Source organism: Arachis ipaensis, chromosome B06, assembly GCF_000816755.2.
Source record: "Arachis ipaensis cultivar K30076 chromosome B06, Araip1.1, whole genome shotgun sequence".
Taxonomy (NCBI): Eukaryota; Viridiplantae; Streptophyta; class Magnoliopsida; order Fabales; family Fabaceae; genus Arachis; species Arachis ipaensis.
The window spans coordinates 82,570,536-82,589,602 of record NC_029790.2 but is presented as its reverse complement, the minus strand read 5'-3'; the positions used below and the strand labels follow the sequence as shown (position 1 = coordinate 82,589,602).

General features: G+C 35.1%; 2 protein-coding genes and 1 long non-coding RNA gene across 4 annotated transcripts; all 3 read left to right on the top strand.

Annotated features, from left to right (window-relative positions):
- Window positions 7,701-8,038, top strand: LOC107648831. The gene is made up of 2 exons (XR_002349754.1): window positions 7,701-7,893; window positions 7,955-8,038. It is a non-coding gene; the product is annotated as an uncharacterized LOC107648831 (long non-coding RNA).
- On the top strand, window positions 8,331-9,883 carry LOC110263767 (polyadenylate-binding protein, cytoplasmic and nuclear-like). Its single transcript, XM_021105544.1, has 4 exons — window positions 8,331-8,789; window positions 9,380-9,498; window positions 9,604-9,753; window positions 9,839-9,883. The coding sequence occupies exons 1-4, from the start codon at window positions 8,600-8,602 to the stop codon at window positions 9,881-9,883; spliced, it is 504 nt and encodes a 167-aa protein (XP_020961203.1). The 5' UTR covers window positions 8,331-8,599.
- Window positions 17,204-18,681, top strand: LOC107648830 (phosphoinositide phosphatase SAC3-like). 2 transcript variants are annotated; one of them, XR_002348901.1, is made up of 2 exons: window positions 17,204-17,909; window positions 18,031-18,681. XR_002348901.1 is itself a non-coding variant. In XM_016352645.2 (2 exons), the coding sequence occupies exons 1-2, from the start codon at window positions 17,534-17,536 to the stop codon at window positions 18,251-18,253; spliced, it is 342 nt and encodes a 113-aa protein (XP_016208131.1). In that variant the 5' UTR covers window positions 17,204-17,533; the 3' UTR covers window positions 18,254-18,681. The 2 variants fall into 2 exon arrangements, 1 of the variants encoding a protein (XP_016208131.1); XM_016352645.2 differs by having other exon boundaries at window positions 17,204-17,652.

Here is a 19,067-nt window from a genome sequence, read left to right as displayed (position 1 = left end):
TGAAGAAGAAGACAGGGAGAAAGCAGAGATTCAGAAGACAAAGCATCTGCAAAACTCCAACATATTCTCCATTACTGCAGAACAAGTATTTAATCCATGCTCTTTTATTCTTCGCAATTCATACTGATAATTATAATTGATTTCCTGACTAAGATTTACAAGATAACCATAGATTGCTTCAAGCCAACAATCTCCGTGGGATCGACCTTTACTCACGTAAGGTATTACTTGGACGACCCAGTGCACTTGCTAGTTAGTTGTGCGGAGTTGTGAAAAGTGTGAATCACAATTTCGTGCACCAAGTTTTTGGCGCCGTTGCCGGGGATTGTTCGAGTTTGAACAACTGACGGTTCATCCTGTTGCTTAGATTAGGAAGATTTTGTCTTTTGGGTCAGAGTCTTTTACTTTCTTTTCAAAAATCTTTCAAAAGACTTTTATTTTTCTTTATTAATCTATGATTTGTCTTTGAGTCTTTTATTATTGTTCTTGTTAAAATTTTAGAATCCTTGTTTTCTTTTTCAAAAATAATTTTTTGAAATTTTATTTTTTTTACTAATAATTGAATTTCTCTGTTTGAGTTTAGTTTCATATTTTAAGTTTGGTGTCAATTGCATATTTTTATTTTCTTTTAAATTTTCGAATTTATGGTCATTGTTCTTTCTTAATCTTCAAGTTGTTCTTGTTTATTTTCCTTGTTTGATCTTTAGTTTTTCTTGTTTTGTGTCTTTTCTTGTTTTTCTTGTGCTTTTTTAAAATATCAGTTTTCAAAAAAAAAATTTTTTTAATACCTTGTTAAAACACTTTAAATTTATAGCTCAATTGGCTAGAGCGTTGTGCTTATGTTCTTGGTAATTGGCTAGATCCTTTTTAAAACTTTTTTTTTCAAAAATAATTTTTCTTTGATTAAATCTTGTGTCAAGTTTTAAGTTTGGTGTTTTCTTGTTAGTTCTTATTTAATTTTCGAAAATTAGTTTTTGGTTTTCTAAAAATTTTAAGTTTGGTGTTCTTTTTTTATGTTCTTGAGTCCTTTGAGTCTTTGACTTTTTGTTCTTCGTGTTCTTGTGAATCTTCAAGGTGTTCTTGAGTCTTTCTTGTGTTTTGATCTTAAAATTTTTAAGTTTGGTGTTCCTTGGTGTTTTTCCTCCAAATTTTCGAAAATAAGGAGCATTAGATCTAAAAATTTTAAGTTTTGTGTCTTTTTATTATTTTTCTCTTTCCTCATTGAATTCAAAAATATATTTTTCCTTTATTTTAATTGATTTTTCGAATTTTCTTTTTTAAAAATTCAGATTTTATTTTAAATTTTTTTATTTTATCTTATCTTAGTTTTAAAATTTCAAAATTCAAATCTTTTTCAAAAAAAAAATCATATCTTTTTCAAAATCTTATCTTATCTTATTTCAAATTTCAAATTTCAACTTCCAAAATTCAAAATTCAAAATTCAAATTTCAAATTTCAAAACTTTTTAATTTAAATTCCTTATCTTCTCTTACCTAGCTTATCTTATATTTTCTAATCTCAAATCTTAAAATCAAATCTTTTTCATATCTTTTATTTTATTTTATTTTATTTTCTTACAAGTATCTTTAATTTTAAGACATATCTTTTTCAAAACTTCCTAACCAATTTCTCTCTCTTCATTTTTTTTTCGAAAATCGAAAATAAAATTTTTCAAATCTTTTTGATTAATTAATCATTTTAGAATTCTAATTATTTTATTTTATTTTTTTTAGTTTTCGAAAATTATATTCTATTTTCCAATTATTTTATTTTATTTTATCTTATTTTCTTTTTAATTCGGTTTATCCTTAATTAAATAAAATAAAAACAAAAATATTTTATTTTCTCCATCATGGACTTAAGTGAAAATGAACAGTCTAGAAGGACTCTGGGGTCATATGCTAACCCCACTACTACTTCATATGGGAGTAGTATCTGTATACCCTCCATTGGAGTCAGTAGCTTTGAGTTGAATCCTCAGTTCATTATCATGGTGCAGCAAAGTTGCCAGTATTCCAGTCTTCCACAGGAAGAACCTACAGAGTTTCTAGCACAGTTTTTACAAATTGCTGACACAGTACATGATAAGGAAGTAGATCAGGATGTCTACAGATTATTACTATTTCCATTTGCTGTAAAAGACCAAGCTAAGGGGTGGTTAAATAACTAATCTAAGGCTAGCATAAGGACATGGAAACAGCTGTCAGAAAAATTCCTGAATCAATACTTCCCTCCAAAACGGATGACACAGCTAAGGCTGGACATCCAAGGCTTTAAACAAGGAGATAATAAATCTCTTTATGATGCCTGGGAGAGATATAGAGAGATGCTAAGAAAATGCCCTCTGAAATATTTTCAGAATGGGTGCAGTTAGACATCTTCTATTATGGGCTTACAGAGAAAGCTCAAATTTCTCTAGATCACTTAGTTGGTGGATCTATACACATGAGAAAGACAATTGAAGAGGCTCAAGAGCTTATTGATACAGTTGCCAGAAATCAGCATCTGTACCTAAGCAGTGAATCTTCCATGAAAGAAGAGGCTAAAACAGTAACTGCTGAACTCAGTCCTGCAGAACAAATTACTGAATTCAATTAGCAATTAGACTTTCTAACAAAACAGCTGGCCAAATTCAAGGAGATACTACAAGACACAAGAATAGCTAATCTAAATATGGAAGTACAGTTAAAGCACACAGAACAGCAGTTATCAAAACAAATAACGGAAGAGTGCCAAGCAATTCAATTAAGAAGTGGGAAAACATTAAATACCTCACTTCAAGGTAGCAGGAAGCCAAGAAATGAACAAACTGTTATTCAAAATCCCTCTGAGGACAGTAAGAGCCCAGAGAGGAATAACTCTGGCGTTAAAATGCCAGAAACAAGCAAGGAGTTGGCGTCAAACGCCCAATGGAAGCTCAGTTCTGGCGTTCAAACGCCAGGAACAAGTAAGGAGTTGGCGTCCAACGCCAATCCAGCTTCTAACCCTGGCATTCAAATGCCAGTGAGGGATCAGACATACACAAATGCTGATAACAACCCCTCTAAAAAGGCTTCTCCAACCACCTCTGTAGGAAATAAACCTGCAGCAACTAAGGTTGAGGAATATAAAGCCAAGATGCCTTATCCTCAAAATCTCTGCCAAGAGGAGCAGGATAAGTAATTTGCTCGCTTTGCAGATTATCTCAGGACTCTTGAAATAAAGATTCCGTTTGCAGAGGCACTTGAGCAAATACCTTCTTATGCCAAGTTCATGAAGGAGATCTTGATTCATAAGAAGGATTGGAGAGAAACTGAAAGAGTTCTCCTCACTGAAGAATGCAGTGCAATCATTCTGAAAAGCTTTCCAGAAAAGCTTAAAGATCCCGGAAGCTTTCTAATACCATGCATATTAGAGGGTAAGTGCACCAAGACAGCTTTATGTGATCTTGGGGCAAGCATCAACCTAATACCTGCATCCACTATCAGAAAGCTTGGTTTAACTGAAGAAGTTAAACCAACCCAGATATGTCTCCAACTTGTTGATGGCTCCATTAAATACCCATCAGGCGTGATTGAGGACATGATTGTCAGGGTTGGGCCATTCACCTTTCCCACTGACTTTGTAGTACTGGAAATGGAGGAGCACAAAAGTGCTATTCTCATTCTAGGAAGACCTTTCCTAGCAACTGGACGAACTCTCATTGATGTCCAAAAGGGGGAAGTAACCCTGAGAGTTAATGAGGATGAGTTTAAGTTGAATGATGTCAAGGCCATGCAGCATCCAGACACACCAAAAGACTGCATGAAAGTTGATCTCACGAGGATGATGCTAAGCCAGTGGTTCAACCACAGAGGCGGATAAATCCAGCCATGAAGGAAGTGGTGCAGAAAGAGGTCACCAAATTACTGGAGGCTGGGATTATTTATCCTATTTCTGATAGCCCCTGGGTGAGCCATGTTCAAGTTGTTCCCAAGATGGGAGGCATGATAGTGGTTCATAATGAAAAAATGAACTGGTTCCTACAAGAACAGTTACAGGGTGGCGCATGTGTATTGACTACAGAAGGCTCAACACAGCCATCAGAAAGGATCATTTTCCTTTACCATTCATAGACCAGATGCTAGAGAGACTAGCAGGTCATGAATATTACTGCTTTTTGGATGGCTATTCAGGTTACAACCAAATTGTAGTAGATCATCAGGACCAAGAGAAAACAGCATTCACATGTCCTTTTGGAGTATTTGCTTACAGAAGAATACCTTTTGGTCTGTGTAATGCACCTGCAACCTTTCAGAGGTGCATGCTCTCTATCTTCTCTAATATGGTAGAGAAATTTCTGGAAGTCTTCATGGATGACTTTTCAGTATTTGGAGACTCATTCAGCTCCTGCCTTGACCATTTAGCACTTGTTCTGAAAAGATGCCAAGAGACCAACCTAGTTTTAAACTGGGAAAAATGTCACTTTATTGTGACTGAAGGAATTGTCCTTGGGCATAAAATTTCAAACAAGGCGATAGAGGTGGATCAAGCTAAAGTGGAAGTAATTGAAAAATTACCACCACCTGCTAATGTTAAGGCAAACAGAAGTTTTCTGGGGCATGCAGGATTCTACAAGAGGTTTATAAAGGATTTTTCAAAAATTGCAAAACCCCTGAGCAATTTGCTAGCTGCTGACACACCATTTGTGTTTGACACAGAGTGTCTGCAAGCGTTTGAGACTCTGAAAGCTAAGCTGGTCACAGCACCAGTTATTTCTGCACCAGATTGGACATTACCATTCGAATTAATGTGTGATGCCAATGATCATGCTATTGGTGCAGTATTGGGGCAGAGGCATGAAAAGCTTCTGCATGTCATTTATTATGCTAACCGTGTTTTAAATGATGCCCAGAAAAATTACACAACCACAGAAAAAGAATTGCTTGCAGTGGTTTATGCCATTGACAAGTTTTGATCATACTTAGTAGGATCCAAAGTGATTGTGTACACTGACCATGCTGCTCTTAAATATCTACTTACAAAGCAGGATTCAAAACCCAGGCTCATAAGATGGGTGTTGCTTCTGCAAGAGTTTGATATAGAAATAAGAGACAGAAAATGGACAGAAAACCAAGTGGCTGATCATCTGTCTCGGATAGAGCCAGTAGAAGGGGCGTCCTTTCCCTCTATTGAGATCTCTGAAACCTTTCCCGATGAGCATTTGTTCGCCATTCAGGAAACACCATGGTTTGCAGACATTGCAATCTATAAAGCTGCAAGGTTCATACCCAAGGAGTACAGCAAGTAACAAAAGAAAAAATTAATTACTGATGTAAAGTACTACTTGTGGGATGAACCCTATCTCTTTAAGAGATGTGCAGACGAAATAATCCGTAGGTGTGTGCCTAGAGAAGAAGCACAGAGGATCTTATGGCATTGCCATGGGTCACAATATGGAGGTTATTTCGGAGGTGAGCGAACAGCCACCAAGGTCCTCGAATGTGGTTTCTACTGGCCTACACTCTACAGAGATTCCCGAGAGTTTGTACGTAACTGTGACAGTTGCCAGAAAGCTGGTAATCTGCCTCATGGTTACATCATGCCTCAACAAGGAATCTTGGAGATTGAGTTGTTTGATGTATGGGGTATTGACTTCATGGGGCCTTTTCCACCATCATACTCAAACACTTATATTCTGGTGGCAGTCGACTATGTATCCAAATGGGTAGAGGCCATTGCCACTCCCACTAATGATACTAAGACAGTGCTAAAGTTCCTCTAGAAACATATCTTCAGCAGGTTCAGTGTCCCTAGAGCACTAATTAGTGATGGGGCACTCACTTCTGCAATAAACAGCTTTACTCTGCTATGGTCCGATATGGAATTTGCCACAAGGTGGCAACTCCATATCATCCGCAGACAAATGGTCAAGCTGAAGTCTCTAATAGAGAACTAAAAAGAATCCTGGAACGGACAGTAAGTACCCGTAGAAAGGATTGGGCGAGAAGCTTGGATGATGCTTTGTGGGCTTACAGAACAGCATTCAAGACTCCTATAAGGACCTCTCCATACCAGCTTGTGTATGGTAAGGCCTGTCATCTGCCCGTGGAACTGGAGCATAAGGCCTACTGGGCAACCAGATTCCTAAACTTTGTTGCCAGATTAGCTGGAGAAAAAAGATTACTCCAGCTAAATGAGCTAAAGGAATTCAGACTCACTACTTTCGAAAATGCTAAACTTTACAAGGAGAAAGCAAAAAGGTGGCATGACAGAAAGTTGTCACCTACAGTCTTTGAACCAGGACAGAAAGTTCTGTTGTTTAACTCTAGGCTCAGGCTATTCCCCGGGAAACTGAAATCCCGATGGAGGGGACCATTTGTGATTACAAGTGTGTCACCATATGGCTATGTGGAGCTTCAAGACATTGATTCTGATAAGAAGTTCATTATTAATGGACAGAGAATCAAGCATTATCATGAAGGCAATGTTGAGCAAGAGTGCTCAAGGCTGAGGCTTGATTAAAAGCTCAACAAGGTCCAGCTAAAGACAATAAAGAAGCGCTTATTGGGAGGCAACCCAATGTTATTTAACTATATCTCTTTATTTTCTATTGCTATTTTATGTTTTCCTTAGGTTGATGATCATGTGAAGTCACAAAAACAACTGAAAAATAAAAAACAGAATGAAAAACAGCATTAAAAATAGCACACCCTGGATGAGGAACAGTCTGCGTTTAAACGCCAGAAACAAGAATCTGTCTGGCGTTTAACGCCAGAAACAGGCACCAAGCTGGCGTTTAACGCCAGAAGCAAGCATCTACCTGGCGTTAAACGCCAGAAACAAGCTACATTTGGGCATTTAACGCCAGAAACAGGCAGCAGTCTGGCGTTAAACGCCGGGATTGCACAGCAAGGGCGTTTTACACGCCTAATTGGAGCAGGGATGTTAAGTCCTTAACCCCACTAGATCTGTGGACCCCACAGGATCTCCACCTCTTCTTCTCTCCTTATTACACCTTTCCATAACACTCTTCCCCAAATTAACCTCCACCAATCACCTCCATTACTCCTCCAAAACCATCATACAACCTACCTACACCCACCCACTCAAATTCAAACTACTCACACCCACTACAAGAAAAATACCCATTCAACCACACTTTTTTTAAGCTACATTTGAAAAGGGTAGGCTATTCTATGAATAGGCTACGCTTTTCTCAATGATGCCTTTTTATAAGAGAAAAAGAAACACAATTTTGGCATCATTTAAAAAGTGTAGCCTTAGGTATTATAGAAATCACTTATAAAGTGTAGCTGAATGTTGATATTTATAGGTCCACTTTTTATATCTAAGGGAGCGCTTTTAGAATGTAGCCTATTTGTTAAGTTTTCGGTGCACTTTAAAAGTGATGCCTAATGTATCTAGAGCAAAAAACTGGACACTTGATAAATTTTCTTCCTCAGTTTCCCGAAAGCAAAACTCACACTTAGTGAAATTTTTGTCCCTCCAAAACTCACACTTAGCCTTCATCTCAACCCCTTTCAGAAACCCTGTCACCATCGAAGAAACCCTTCAAACCTTACCATCGTGAAGAAACCCTCTCGCTACAGAAACCCTCTCACTCACCACTCACCGTCGCTCCTATTCACCCTCTTCCTCGTCGCTGCGCCGCCCTCACCATCGTCATCTCTGTGCTTCTCATCGTCCTTCCCCTTTCAATTCAATCGAGTAACCCTCATCTCTACGCTATATACTGAGCTTAATGAATATTTTTTCTTTGATTCATCACCAATTCACGCTACCTGCACAAACTCGCGCGCCTTCTCCTTCGATTCGTCGCTGCTGCTCATCTCTTCTTCAAGGGTTTTCACCTTCGATTCGTGGTCGCTCATCTCTTCTTCACTGTTGCCATTCATCACTGCGCTCACCAAGTAAGCATTCTGTGCCTCGTTCTTTTCTTCTCGCTCTCTCTCACTCGCCCTCTCTGTGCAGTGTCAAAGAAACTGTGTGCTCTCTAGCGACCTCTTCTCTGCTCTATTGTGAAGCATCAAGGTTTCCAATGAGGCAAAGCATCGATCCCTTACAAGCGAGGTAAGCGCCCGATGATGATGATGGTTCTGTGAAATTTGGGAGGTTTTGGATTTTTGTTTTAGGGTTTTAATTGGGGGTTTTAGCTTCTGTATTATGCGTTATTTATCTGTGGACTACCATATCAAACTAAAATCACCAATGTAAATTTTACCATGTGTCAACTGAATTATTATTCTTTTTTTTTTTGTTATTGTTCTTGTTGATTTTTTCTTGTTTAAAGTTCACTTTTTTAAAGAGAGCAGAGTATTCTCAAGAGAGGATTATTCTTATGCTTTTAAATTGCTTTCTTGATTGAATCAATAACTTGAAGTACCTGTGAATTTTAAGATGTATTTTGGGAACCCAAGCTTGATTTGAGACATATGCAGTGATTATTGCAGTCAATTGAGTGTTACAATTTCTGCTGAAATGGGAGAATATATATTGTAGAATTTAGATGGACACTTTCATATGGTAATATTATGACACTTATGCAGCTAATTTTTTAACTGTCAATACTCTGCTTTAATTTCTGGTGTGCTGTCTGACTCAACTAGCGCAAGCTGAATGGATCTTGTGTTTGTCGGTCTTCTTCCTTCTCTGTTTTCTTTTTTTGTCCTTTTCATTTTCTCGTTGAGGAAGAACTTGATTTTCCAAAGAATGAAGGATCTTTATCTGGTAGCATTAACATTCTTTCCCCTGCTGGCTGCTGCATTGGATTGCTATTCTTTTTGCTTTTTCTGCGTTGAGTTGAAGGGTGAACTTGAATTTCTTGGGTCTTTGTGTGTCCTTTTTTTTTCAGTATTATTATTGAAGCACAGCATCTTGAGAAAAATCTGAGTCGGTTTTGTTTTGAAAATTAGAGTTATATGATTGAGATGTGAACAAAGTTTATACTGTAGGAGAAGGACAAAGAACTTGCGATATGAGATTTTCTCACATTGTCGATGATTTTATTTGATTTCTTCTTATTTTATTAGTTTGGGGATATGTTGATATAACCTTCAGGCTTCTATCAAGCTGGGGTTGTGTATCGGTTTTTAATAAACTAGAAATTATAAATTGTAAAGGATATTCATACACGTGATTGAGTTTGATTAAACCGTATCAGCTTGGAACTTACAAGATAGGTTTTACAATGTTCAATTGTTTTTTCTAGTTATTTCTTCTAACCAAGTTGTGTTACTACTATTCTTGATTTTCATATGTAGGGTGAAAATTCTAAGTTTTCACTAACTGAAAAGGATTGAAAAAATAAAATCATAGCATATTAAGAGTGTTATCTTATTAATTAATGTAGTCTAATTACTGTTAATTTAATTCGTTGTCTTTGATTTTCATGAATAGCAAGTCGTGCAATTGAGTTGAAGAATCATTCTTTACTACATGGAAAAGTGATAAGGGTCATGTGGTCTCGTTGCGATCCTGATGTGAGAAAAAGTGGCAGAGGGAATGTTTTTGTTAAGGTATATGTCTATTTGTTTGCAGCTTTGATACACCATACTTAATCATATGCCAGGATCAATATCATTTCTAAAGTGAATTCTTTTATTTTTCTTATACTGCGGCAGAACTTAGCTGAATCCATAGATAATGCGGGATTACATGATTTATTTCTAAAGTTTGGAAATATCTTGTCCAGCTTTGGGAATTGCTTTGGTGCTTCAAATTGGTTTAGAGGGAGGGATGATAGTGATACTGCTGAGAAGCCACGGAACGAGGTAATAGAATTGAGGTTGTGACTAATTGAAAGATGTTGTGTTTGATTTATTGAATGATGATGATGCTGAAATTTCTTTTTGTTAGAGTGCAGAATTTGTTGAAAGGATAAAAGCCAAGTCTCATGATTGAATTAATTGATGATACATGCTAATGATTATTTGAGATGATGCTGGTCTATTTATTATATATGATGCAGTAAATTGACGATAATATATGTGAATTGTTTGAGTGATTTGTGGCTGGATTGCTATGTTGAGTATTGCAGAAATTGTTGATTTCATATGAGTATGCTTAAATGTGAAAAGTGACAAAAAATGGTGATTTATTAATACTAAGAACTTGGAGCTGATTTAATCTTTCCAACAAGTTACAATAGGTAAAAGAAATTAGAATGCAAGGTTAGAGTGAGTGAAAAGCTAGGAATCAATTTTTGACCTCTCAAAACCCGAGGTTACATGTTGTAGAATTATGCAGTTTCGGGCAGAAAATTGTGAACAAAACTGGGAGCAATCTAGCCACTCAAAATGAGTGAAATTATTTTCTATGAAACCATAAGATGTCTAGATTATTCTCCTAAAATTTCAGAATTTTTCGATGTGTGGTTTGGGAGATATGATTTTTAGAAAATGGTCATTTTCTGCAGAAACAATGCTGTATGAATTTTGGAACAGCAACTTCAAAACCACATATCTCAATACTCTGAAACTCTTTGGAGGTGAAACCAAAGAGGAATGAAATATTAAGATGTCTAGTATTGTATGTCCAAATTTCAGGATAATTCGAATTTTATAGAGAAAGTTGTGTCTTCTGGATGCAGGGCTATTCACTGCTGCGACAGCACTCTTTTCTTAAAACAAAACCATATTTCGAGAGACATAACTTTTTCTAGAGAAGTGAAAATACTCTGGGACTTGAACTGGGTGAAAGATGGGTAAGTCTGGTTCAACCACACTAAACATTAGGAGAATCCAACCAAAGATAGATTTTATATGATTTTTCTAAATTGGTTACTGCTTGCTGTTTTTCTGAAGTGTACTAAATCAGTAGTCGATTTTTAAAAAATCATATAAAATTAAATTCTTAGAACGCAGTTGCAAAATCAAAACCAAATTACACTTTAGGATTCCTATTTAAAATAAATGATAATATATTAGAATTTCTTTTGCCTCCTTTTTTTATTTGTATAATATATTAGGTATATGTATAATATGTTATACCTCTTATATTTGCATATGGTTAAGTTAATTGTTATGGCTGAAAATCATATGTTGTTGGCTTTATTGACACTTTAAGACTTGAAGTTATATTGTTATGGCTGAAAATTATTTGTGCAATTCTGGTTGTTGTAATTCTAGTTTTGTGCACTTTTGTTTGCTAGAATTCCTTTTTTTTTTTGCACTTTTGAATTTGTGCCTGGATTTGTGCATCTATTTATCTTTGTCTATTGCCCGTTGTAACAACCCTAGTTTTTGAAAATCAAATAATTAATTATTTGTGATTTATTTTAAGAAAATTAATTTGCTAAAGATAATTAAATGGAGTTTCATGATAATTGGAGTTTATATTAATGAGAATTTTTATATAATCTTTATTGGATATTTGGTATAATTGAAATTATAATTTTGATAATTAAAAAATAAGAAGAATTGTATAATTTAATTTAAATAAATTCTATTTTAAATGAATTATGTTATTAATTTAAATTCTCAGAAATTATTTTATTAGAAATGATTAGATTGATATTTATAAATACTTTAAGTTTAAGTCAATTAATATTTGTGTACAATTTTTATTATAATTAGTTATTTTATAAATTGAAATTAATGTTTTAGAGATAGAAAATTAATGAGAAGTTATATTATTTAATTTGAATAATTAATATTGAGTTTAAACTATATTTTATAGAAATATAATTAACATGTGCATTTTATAATTTAAATTAAAAATAATTGATTGAACTTAACAATATGTTGATAAATAATATTCCTAAATATTTTTAATAGAGTATATTTGATTCTAAAATTACTCTACTATTCAATTTTATCAAAATATCTATTCATATCTATCCGTATTACTTTATAAAATCCCTAATTCATAAATTCCTAAATCAAACTCAGAAATCCTAATTTCCAAATTGAGAAATCTAACCCTAATTTTTCCCCTTTCCCCAGCCTTTGAACGCAGCCCACACCCCCCTTTCATCACCTTCAACGTGACACAACACACACACGGAACCTACGAAAAAAAAAACACAGAGAGAGAAGAGAAAGGCTGAGCACCGCGAGGAAGAAGAAGAAGAGGAGAGGAAGAAGGGAGTCGCCGGCGAGGAGGGATGCCACCGCCGCCGACCCGTTGAGCTTCCTCTCATTGTGCGCCGTCGATTTCAAGTCTCTAATCCGCCAAGCACACCCTCTTGCCGTTGTCTTCGAACTCGTCATCGGAGCCATCGTCGCGCCAGTCGCCGCCGCTGTTGAAGATGGAGCCGTCACCGAAGCCCGTGTCACTGTCGTCCTTGCCAGCTCGCGAGAGAGAAGCACGATGTAGCTCCTTTGTTTCTACTGCTCTGGTCCGCCAAGGAAGAAGCTCATGCATGGAGGGAGGCCGACAGAGAGAGAGCATCGTTGAGTGACGGAAGACACCGCTGTCACGCTTCACAGTCGTGGAGATGGAACCTGCATCGCTGTCACCCATGGCCACCATTCTTACTGTCGCTCTGTTTGGCTTCTATTTTGAGCTGCGACGCCACTACCATCGGAAACCTTGATTGCCGCCGTCCCTACTGGTGGAGCCACAAATGTCGCCGTTGGACAGAGGGGAGAGGAAGAGACGTGACACCACCGCCGCTACTGGAACTGTTATTGTTGGTCTGGCCCTGCTCTGGCTCCACTCTGAATCGTTATCGTCGCTGTTTGGCTGATGCTGAGACCTTTCACCATCAATGGAGCTGCCCAGAATCATCATGGTAGCTGCTAAGAGAGCAGAATGGATGTTAGAACTGCCAATGGAGCTGCTGGGTTTAGTGATTTCCGCGAGTTTTGACTTTGAGGTAGGGGATTTAACGTTTTTAATTTAGAATGCCCACTAAGTTATTTGAATAAGTGCAAATGGTTAACAATGGTTTAGAATTTCTTAATTGTCATGAATGACCTGAAATGCATTTGAAATTTGTTAGTTGTTGTGAATATTTTGAGCTGTGACTGGAATTAAATGTGGCTATGAATGGTGATTCATTTGATAATACTTGTTAAATTGAAATTTGACGAGTTAACTAGTGAAAACTTTTCGTAATGATAATTGATGAACTGAGTTAGATTTGTGTTTGGTTTGGGGTTATTGTGATGATGGTTGAGGTTGTGAAATTTGGAGTAAGTTTGATGATGTGTTAGTGCTTCAATTGGATTATTGAATTCAGGTTAAGGCTGTGAATGTCTTTGGGCTTTGTTGTAAGTGTTTGAAGTTGTAATTGATATTATTTTCTCTGATATGGATGGAATTGTTGAAAAGTTCTGACTCTATGCGATTATACTAAATTAGTTGAGTTGTGTGGCTGAAATTATGATTGGAATGATTGAGATTTTTTATTGGTACGTTGGTTGAATTTGTTGATTTTGTGAGATTGAATTATAAATTGTTTGATGAGAGATTATTGTGATTTCGGTTTTTGATGGGTCAAATTGAAACTATTGCTGTTGAGTTGGTTTATTGTAATGGGTTTAGTTAGCGATTAATTGAAGTTGGGCTTAAGGAATAATTGGAAGATTGAATCTTAAAATGTTGAACTAGTTGCTGAAAATCTGATTTTTGAGATTAAAAGATGACTTTGGGAGTGAATTAGTTATTCACAACGATAATCGAAATGATATGAGAGTAAAGGCTGAGTAAATTGTAATTAAAGTTGTTGTTGGAATTCAATTTTGGGAAGTTTGAATTAACTATAGAACTAGTTAAGATTTTTCAAAGTTAAAATGTAAAACTTGATTTTCTGCATTACTTTTAAATGAAGCCGAAGACTTTGAAAATCTATAACTAATTCTGTGATGATCGGAATTGCGTGGGACCAAATTTGGATTAAGCTTTGGGATATAGGAAGCTGGACTGGTGAATTTGAGGCTTTTTCATTAAGTTTATGATTTATGGTAAATTTTTGAATTAGGAATGCCAAATCTGGTTTTCTGCAGGACGCTTAAGACAGCAGCAACTTGTTTCCTCTGTTAAAATTCTCCAGTTTGAATTTTGAAATGGAACCAATTTTAAATGAAACCCTGGTCCTAGTACTTTAATTTCATAAAAATTTAGAATTGTTAGAATTTTGGTTTTAAAGATATGAATTTTTAAAGTAAGATGTATTATGCAGTAAAGATCAGGTTTTGTTTTCTAAGTCAGTAACTTTGAGCCTTTATAATTTTTAATTTTGGAATGATATTGAGATGCAACTAATTGGAGGTGAAATTTGAGTATGTTTGGTATATATGATTTAAATTTTAGGGTATTCCATGTTTTAATAAGTGAGTTAGGGGACTTGGAAGAGGTTATGTTCAATGATTTGTAAAACAGACTTCAGCAGAAAATTACCTAACTTCCAAGCTACGTAACTCCTTCATTAAAAATGGTATGACCCTGGAATCAATTGAGAAAGAAATTTGGATAAGTTATGTTTAACCACATTAATTTTGAAGGTTGTTGGATTTAATTTTGATTTTATATGAAATTTCGAATGTTGTACGCTGCTGCTGTCTTCTGGTTTTAAGGCACTATAGAGCAGTCACGGTTTTGCTTATATTCCCGAAGCTAGAGCCAGCGAAAAACTGTGATTTTTAGTTTAATAGGAAACTTAATCCGAGACGGACGCGTAGATATAAGGTTTGCATAATTCCGAATTCGTTTGATATTTTTAAAATAAAACTGAAATTAGACTGCCGATGTTGTTTTGGTGATTACTTGGATATGGAATTTGAGAAATAGATTTTCTATACTATTATCAAATATTTTTGAGAATATATTATTGTGGCAATTGTTGAGAAAGGTTTGATGAGACTTGTTGAGAAAGAGGGAACCCGTAAGGGTGGCTAAGTCCGAGTTTTAGGGAAGGTGCTGCCGAAATTTTATAAAATTTGAGGTTTTATTTGAAAAGTTATTTTAGAAGATTTGGATTTGAAAAATGATTATTTAAGTTTTATTTGATTACTTCTAATGAGAGGTTATGTTTTGAAAGGTTTAATGAAATTAAAATAAATGATTTTCTTGAGTCTTTTGATTGAGGACTAAACTGAAAAATAGTTTTAAAGTTGGCTTGAGTCAAGATTGCTAAAGTAGAGATTATGACTGGCTTGATGGTTAAGATTTTTATGGATAAATGCCTGAGAAAGTTAAGAAAGGTTTAAAGAAAAATATTAAGAACTCAAAGGGAAAAAGACAATGACGAATTGATATGTGGATTGTTGCGTTTTAGAAAGGATAATGAAAAGTGATAAAAGGCGAAAAAACCCCACGAACTGTTAGTTGTTTAACTACGGGGAAAAGCCCACGAATTGATAATTGGTTAAAATCGGGAAGTACCCACGAACTGAATGATCATTGATCTCGGGAAAACCTATAGATTGTTATTTGTTTTATATGCGGGGGAAAACCCACGGACTGATAATCATTGATTACGGGAATAACCCATGAATTGTTGTATGTTGATCTCGGGTATAACCCACGAACTGAAGATCGCTATGTTATTGTGTATTGATCTCGGGGAATAACCCACGAACTGAAGATCTCTGTTTTGTTTGTGAAATGATCTCGGGGATGCCCACGAACTGAGGATCACTGTTTCCCCTTGTGCGTATATTATGGGGTCGGGCTTTGCGCCGACTGCCGGTAGTCACGAAGGAGTGGTATTCTTACCACCGACACATATGCACTAAGGAAACAAAGGGAAACCATATCTGGGACTTGTTCCTAGGTAATGTCGGGCTACAGGGTGTAAACCGACACGTGAGCTCATGGCCTGCTTAGGACAAACATGCATCATATTGTTTGTGCATATGCATTTGATCGTGTTGCTTGTCTTGTTTCTTTGTGATTGTGCTGTTTGTCTTGGTGACTTGCTTGTGTGTTTGATTAGATATTTTTGTTGATGCTTTGAACTTAGTGAAGTATTGAGGAATGGTATTTGTGAAGTGAGGTTTGAGTATATTATTTATGTTGCTGATTTACTTAGTTATTGTGATGGTTGTGGAATGCTATTTGTAGCTGAAGAATTGCTAATGCGGTTGAGACTTTATTTAAGTAATATGATTTAAAGAAAAGGATTTAAACGGTTTCAAGTAAGTCTTAAAAATTTTTTGAAAAGGTTTGGTAAAGAAAACTGCATTGGAAACTTGAGTTAATTATTTGCATGTAAATCATTACTTTTACGGCATTCCCATTCCCTACTGAGAACGTATGGTTTGTTCTCACCCCAAAATCTTCCACCCTTTCAGTGACACAGGTACGAAGATTCAGTTTGAAGCTGCGGGCGATTCTAGAATTTATTTACGAGTTAAGTTTATGACTTGAGATTCTTTCATAGAGTTCCCTCGCCCTTACTGCTTAAAGTTTTTATTTTATGTAGAGGGATAGGATTTGTACCTGAATTTTATTTAAATTCTTTTATATAATATTACTATTATTAATAATTATGTGATTATTATTACTTGGTGATGTTTGCTATTAGATTTTAATTAATAAAAACAAAAATTTCTGGTATTTTTACTAAAATTGAATCGCGATATCGAACTAAAGGCTTAATAGTAAATAGTTAATAAGGAAAACAGGTCAGTAACGCCTTACTTTTGGTACGATCATGACGTATTGGAAGTTAGGTCGTTACACCCGTTTATCTTTGTCTGTATTTATTTTGGATTTTTCCTTGTTCTCTTTTGATTTTAGTATTGTTTTAGTATGTTCCTTGATACTTTATTGGAAAAAACAAAAGGGACAGTAGTACAATCGTAATATTTGTTCTAACCTTAAAAATTATTTGTCTCAGAACTTCTGGTGTGGCTATTGCTAACACATGGCTTCTAAAATATGTAGGTAACCAGCAATGAGACCAGTCTGATGGCTCGATGTCGCAGAGCATATGCCCATGCTCATGATTATCACATCAATTCTATTTCAATTAACAGTTGCATCAGATTTTCAGTTTATTTGCTTATAATCTTATATTTTAAATTGTTATCAATTTATTTCCATGTGACAGTTTTATTAGTGTAAAACTTCATGTCACTTTAACAAGCTAATTAATTGACATTTTAACCTTTTTTTAATTTTTATTTATTACCCAAAAATCTAAACTTTTTCAGCATTAGGAGCCTTGGAAAAGCCAATTCAACTGGCCTAGTGATGAAACTGATTTTAGATACGGCAATTATTAAGGATACTACTAATGGTGTCAAGATTAAGACTTAGCAGGTACACCTCCTAATTGATACTTTACTTTTTTATCTTCTTTTAATGGTAAAATTTTTTGGAAGGTATTAATTCATTGCATATAGTTAAAAATTGAAAGTTTTAGTTTTTAATTAATATTTTTTACTATTGAAGACTTAAACTAACAACTTAGTTTGATTAGCAAAACCCTTAGATTTATAGGGTGTGAGTTCAAATCCTAGGGTGGAGATTCTTCTTAAACTTGTAACATAAGTAAACATATCTCATGGTCTTAAAATAGGTATATAGACCAACAAGTACTAAAATATTCATTGATTTTTGGTGTCGAGTTTGCTGTATCTGATTAGTAAAGTAGTTACCATGGAAAATTTCACTTTAGCATCATGTGTGAATGTTCATGTTCTTCACAAACCACACCTGACTTATGAGGATTTGCAGGGAAAGAAGGGGATTTGGCTTAAGTTGCCTATTGAGAAAAGGTAAATTATTAGTACTTATCATAATAACATAATATGATAAGTACAAATTAATATCACCACGTCTTTCCCGGATGCTAACAAATTATTAGGTACATATCATAATATGTTATTCTACTTCTATGCTTTTAGGGTTCATCAAATTTCTCGGAGAAATTATTATGTTATTCTACTTTTACAGTGGCACAGATTTGTTGAGGAGAAATTATTTGATTGGGAATTTGTCAATGATGAAATAGGACATGATTGTGTTGTGCTAGGTGTTTTTATTTTTCCCTTGTGCCATCATTGAATTTTAACGCAGCATTTTTGCCTCATTTTCTGTTATTCTGGAATGTCACATTTTGATTAATTATATGATTTTTCTCATTGGTATTTTAGATACAAGAAGTTGTTGTGCACAGTCGACCTTACAAAGGATTTCTTTTTCAGCTCCTCATATCACATTATGTGTAGTCTTCAAAGAAACATGTGTGATAATGAGACAGGCCATGTCCTTTATGAGACCATTTTTGTTTGGAATGAATTCTTGACACGAGGAATTAGGAATCACCTCCAGAATGCTCTTTGGATAGTTGATTCTAGCGGCTGCAGGTGTAGCTAAAGATCGCAAGTGCACCACTTTTCCTCCTGTTAAACCGGCATTGGTTGCCTCCGGTACTCATTGGGTTGAACCAGACACCATGGCAGCAAAAGATGGTAATCTCATTTCTGCCACCACTTATGAAGGGCACCCTAAATTTATTCAGCACTTTATGAAGGCACTAGGAGGCAACATAAGTGGCTCCAACAAAAAAAAATCTCTTCCTTTGTGGGGTACGTTCAAATGATTTTCAGGCACACAACTCATAGGGACTTAGTCCTCAGAGCACTAAGGTCTTTGTTTATTCTCTTTTCTTTCATTTATTTTAATTTTATATTTAATTTGTAATCCTCTTTATATTCATTGATACATAGAAAGTAGTAGTTTAGACATGTTTTATTTTTTTTACTCTATTGTTGAATGATTGTTCAATTGGATAGTTAGATCCATTGTTTTATGTACTAATATATTGTAACATTACAGTGCTTGTGAATGTTTAGAATGTATTTGCTGTGTTTTGCTAGAATATTTTTTAGTTTAGTATAATTGTGTATTTATTTTTATTTTATAATATTTAATTCATTTAATTAAAAATACATAATTATATATATAATCATATTATTAAATATTATGTTGTACAAAAAATTATTACAATATTATATATATATATATATATATACAGAAAATTAAAAAAAAAAAACAATGAGGGACCTAAGGCTACACTTATATAGAGTAGTTATAGTATACAAAAAAAAAAAGAGGGACCTAAGGCTACACTTATAAAAAGTAGCCATAGTATACAATGTGGCTACGCTTTACAGGTGATGCAGTAGTG

Excerpts from the sequence above, each read along its gene's own strand:
- LOC110263767 (XM_021105544.1), top strand. The coding sequence starts at position 8,600 with ATGGATCTTGTGTTTGTCGGTCTTCTTCCTTCTCTGTTTTCTTTTTTT. Across the intron at positions 9,499-9,603 it reads GAGGGAATGTTTTTGTTAAG|AACTTAGCTGAATCCATAGA; the intron begins GTATATGTCTAT and ends ATACTGCGGCAG. Across the intron at positions 9,754-9,838 it reads CTGAGAAGCCACGGAACGAG|AGTGCAGAATTTGTTGAAAG; the intron begins GTAATAGAATTG and ends TCTTTTTGTTAG.
- LOC107648830 (XM_016352645.2), top strand. The coding sequence starts at position 17,534 with ATGGAAAATTTCACTTTAGCATCATGTGTGAATGTTCATGTTCTTCAC. Across the intron at positions 17,653-18,030 it reads AAGTTGCCTATTGAGAAAAG|ATACAAGAAGTTGTTGTGCA; the intron begins GTAAATTATTAG and ends TTGGTATTTTAG.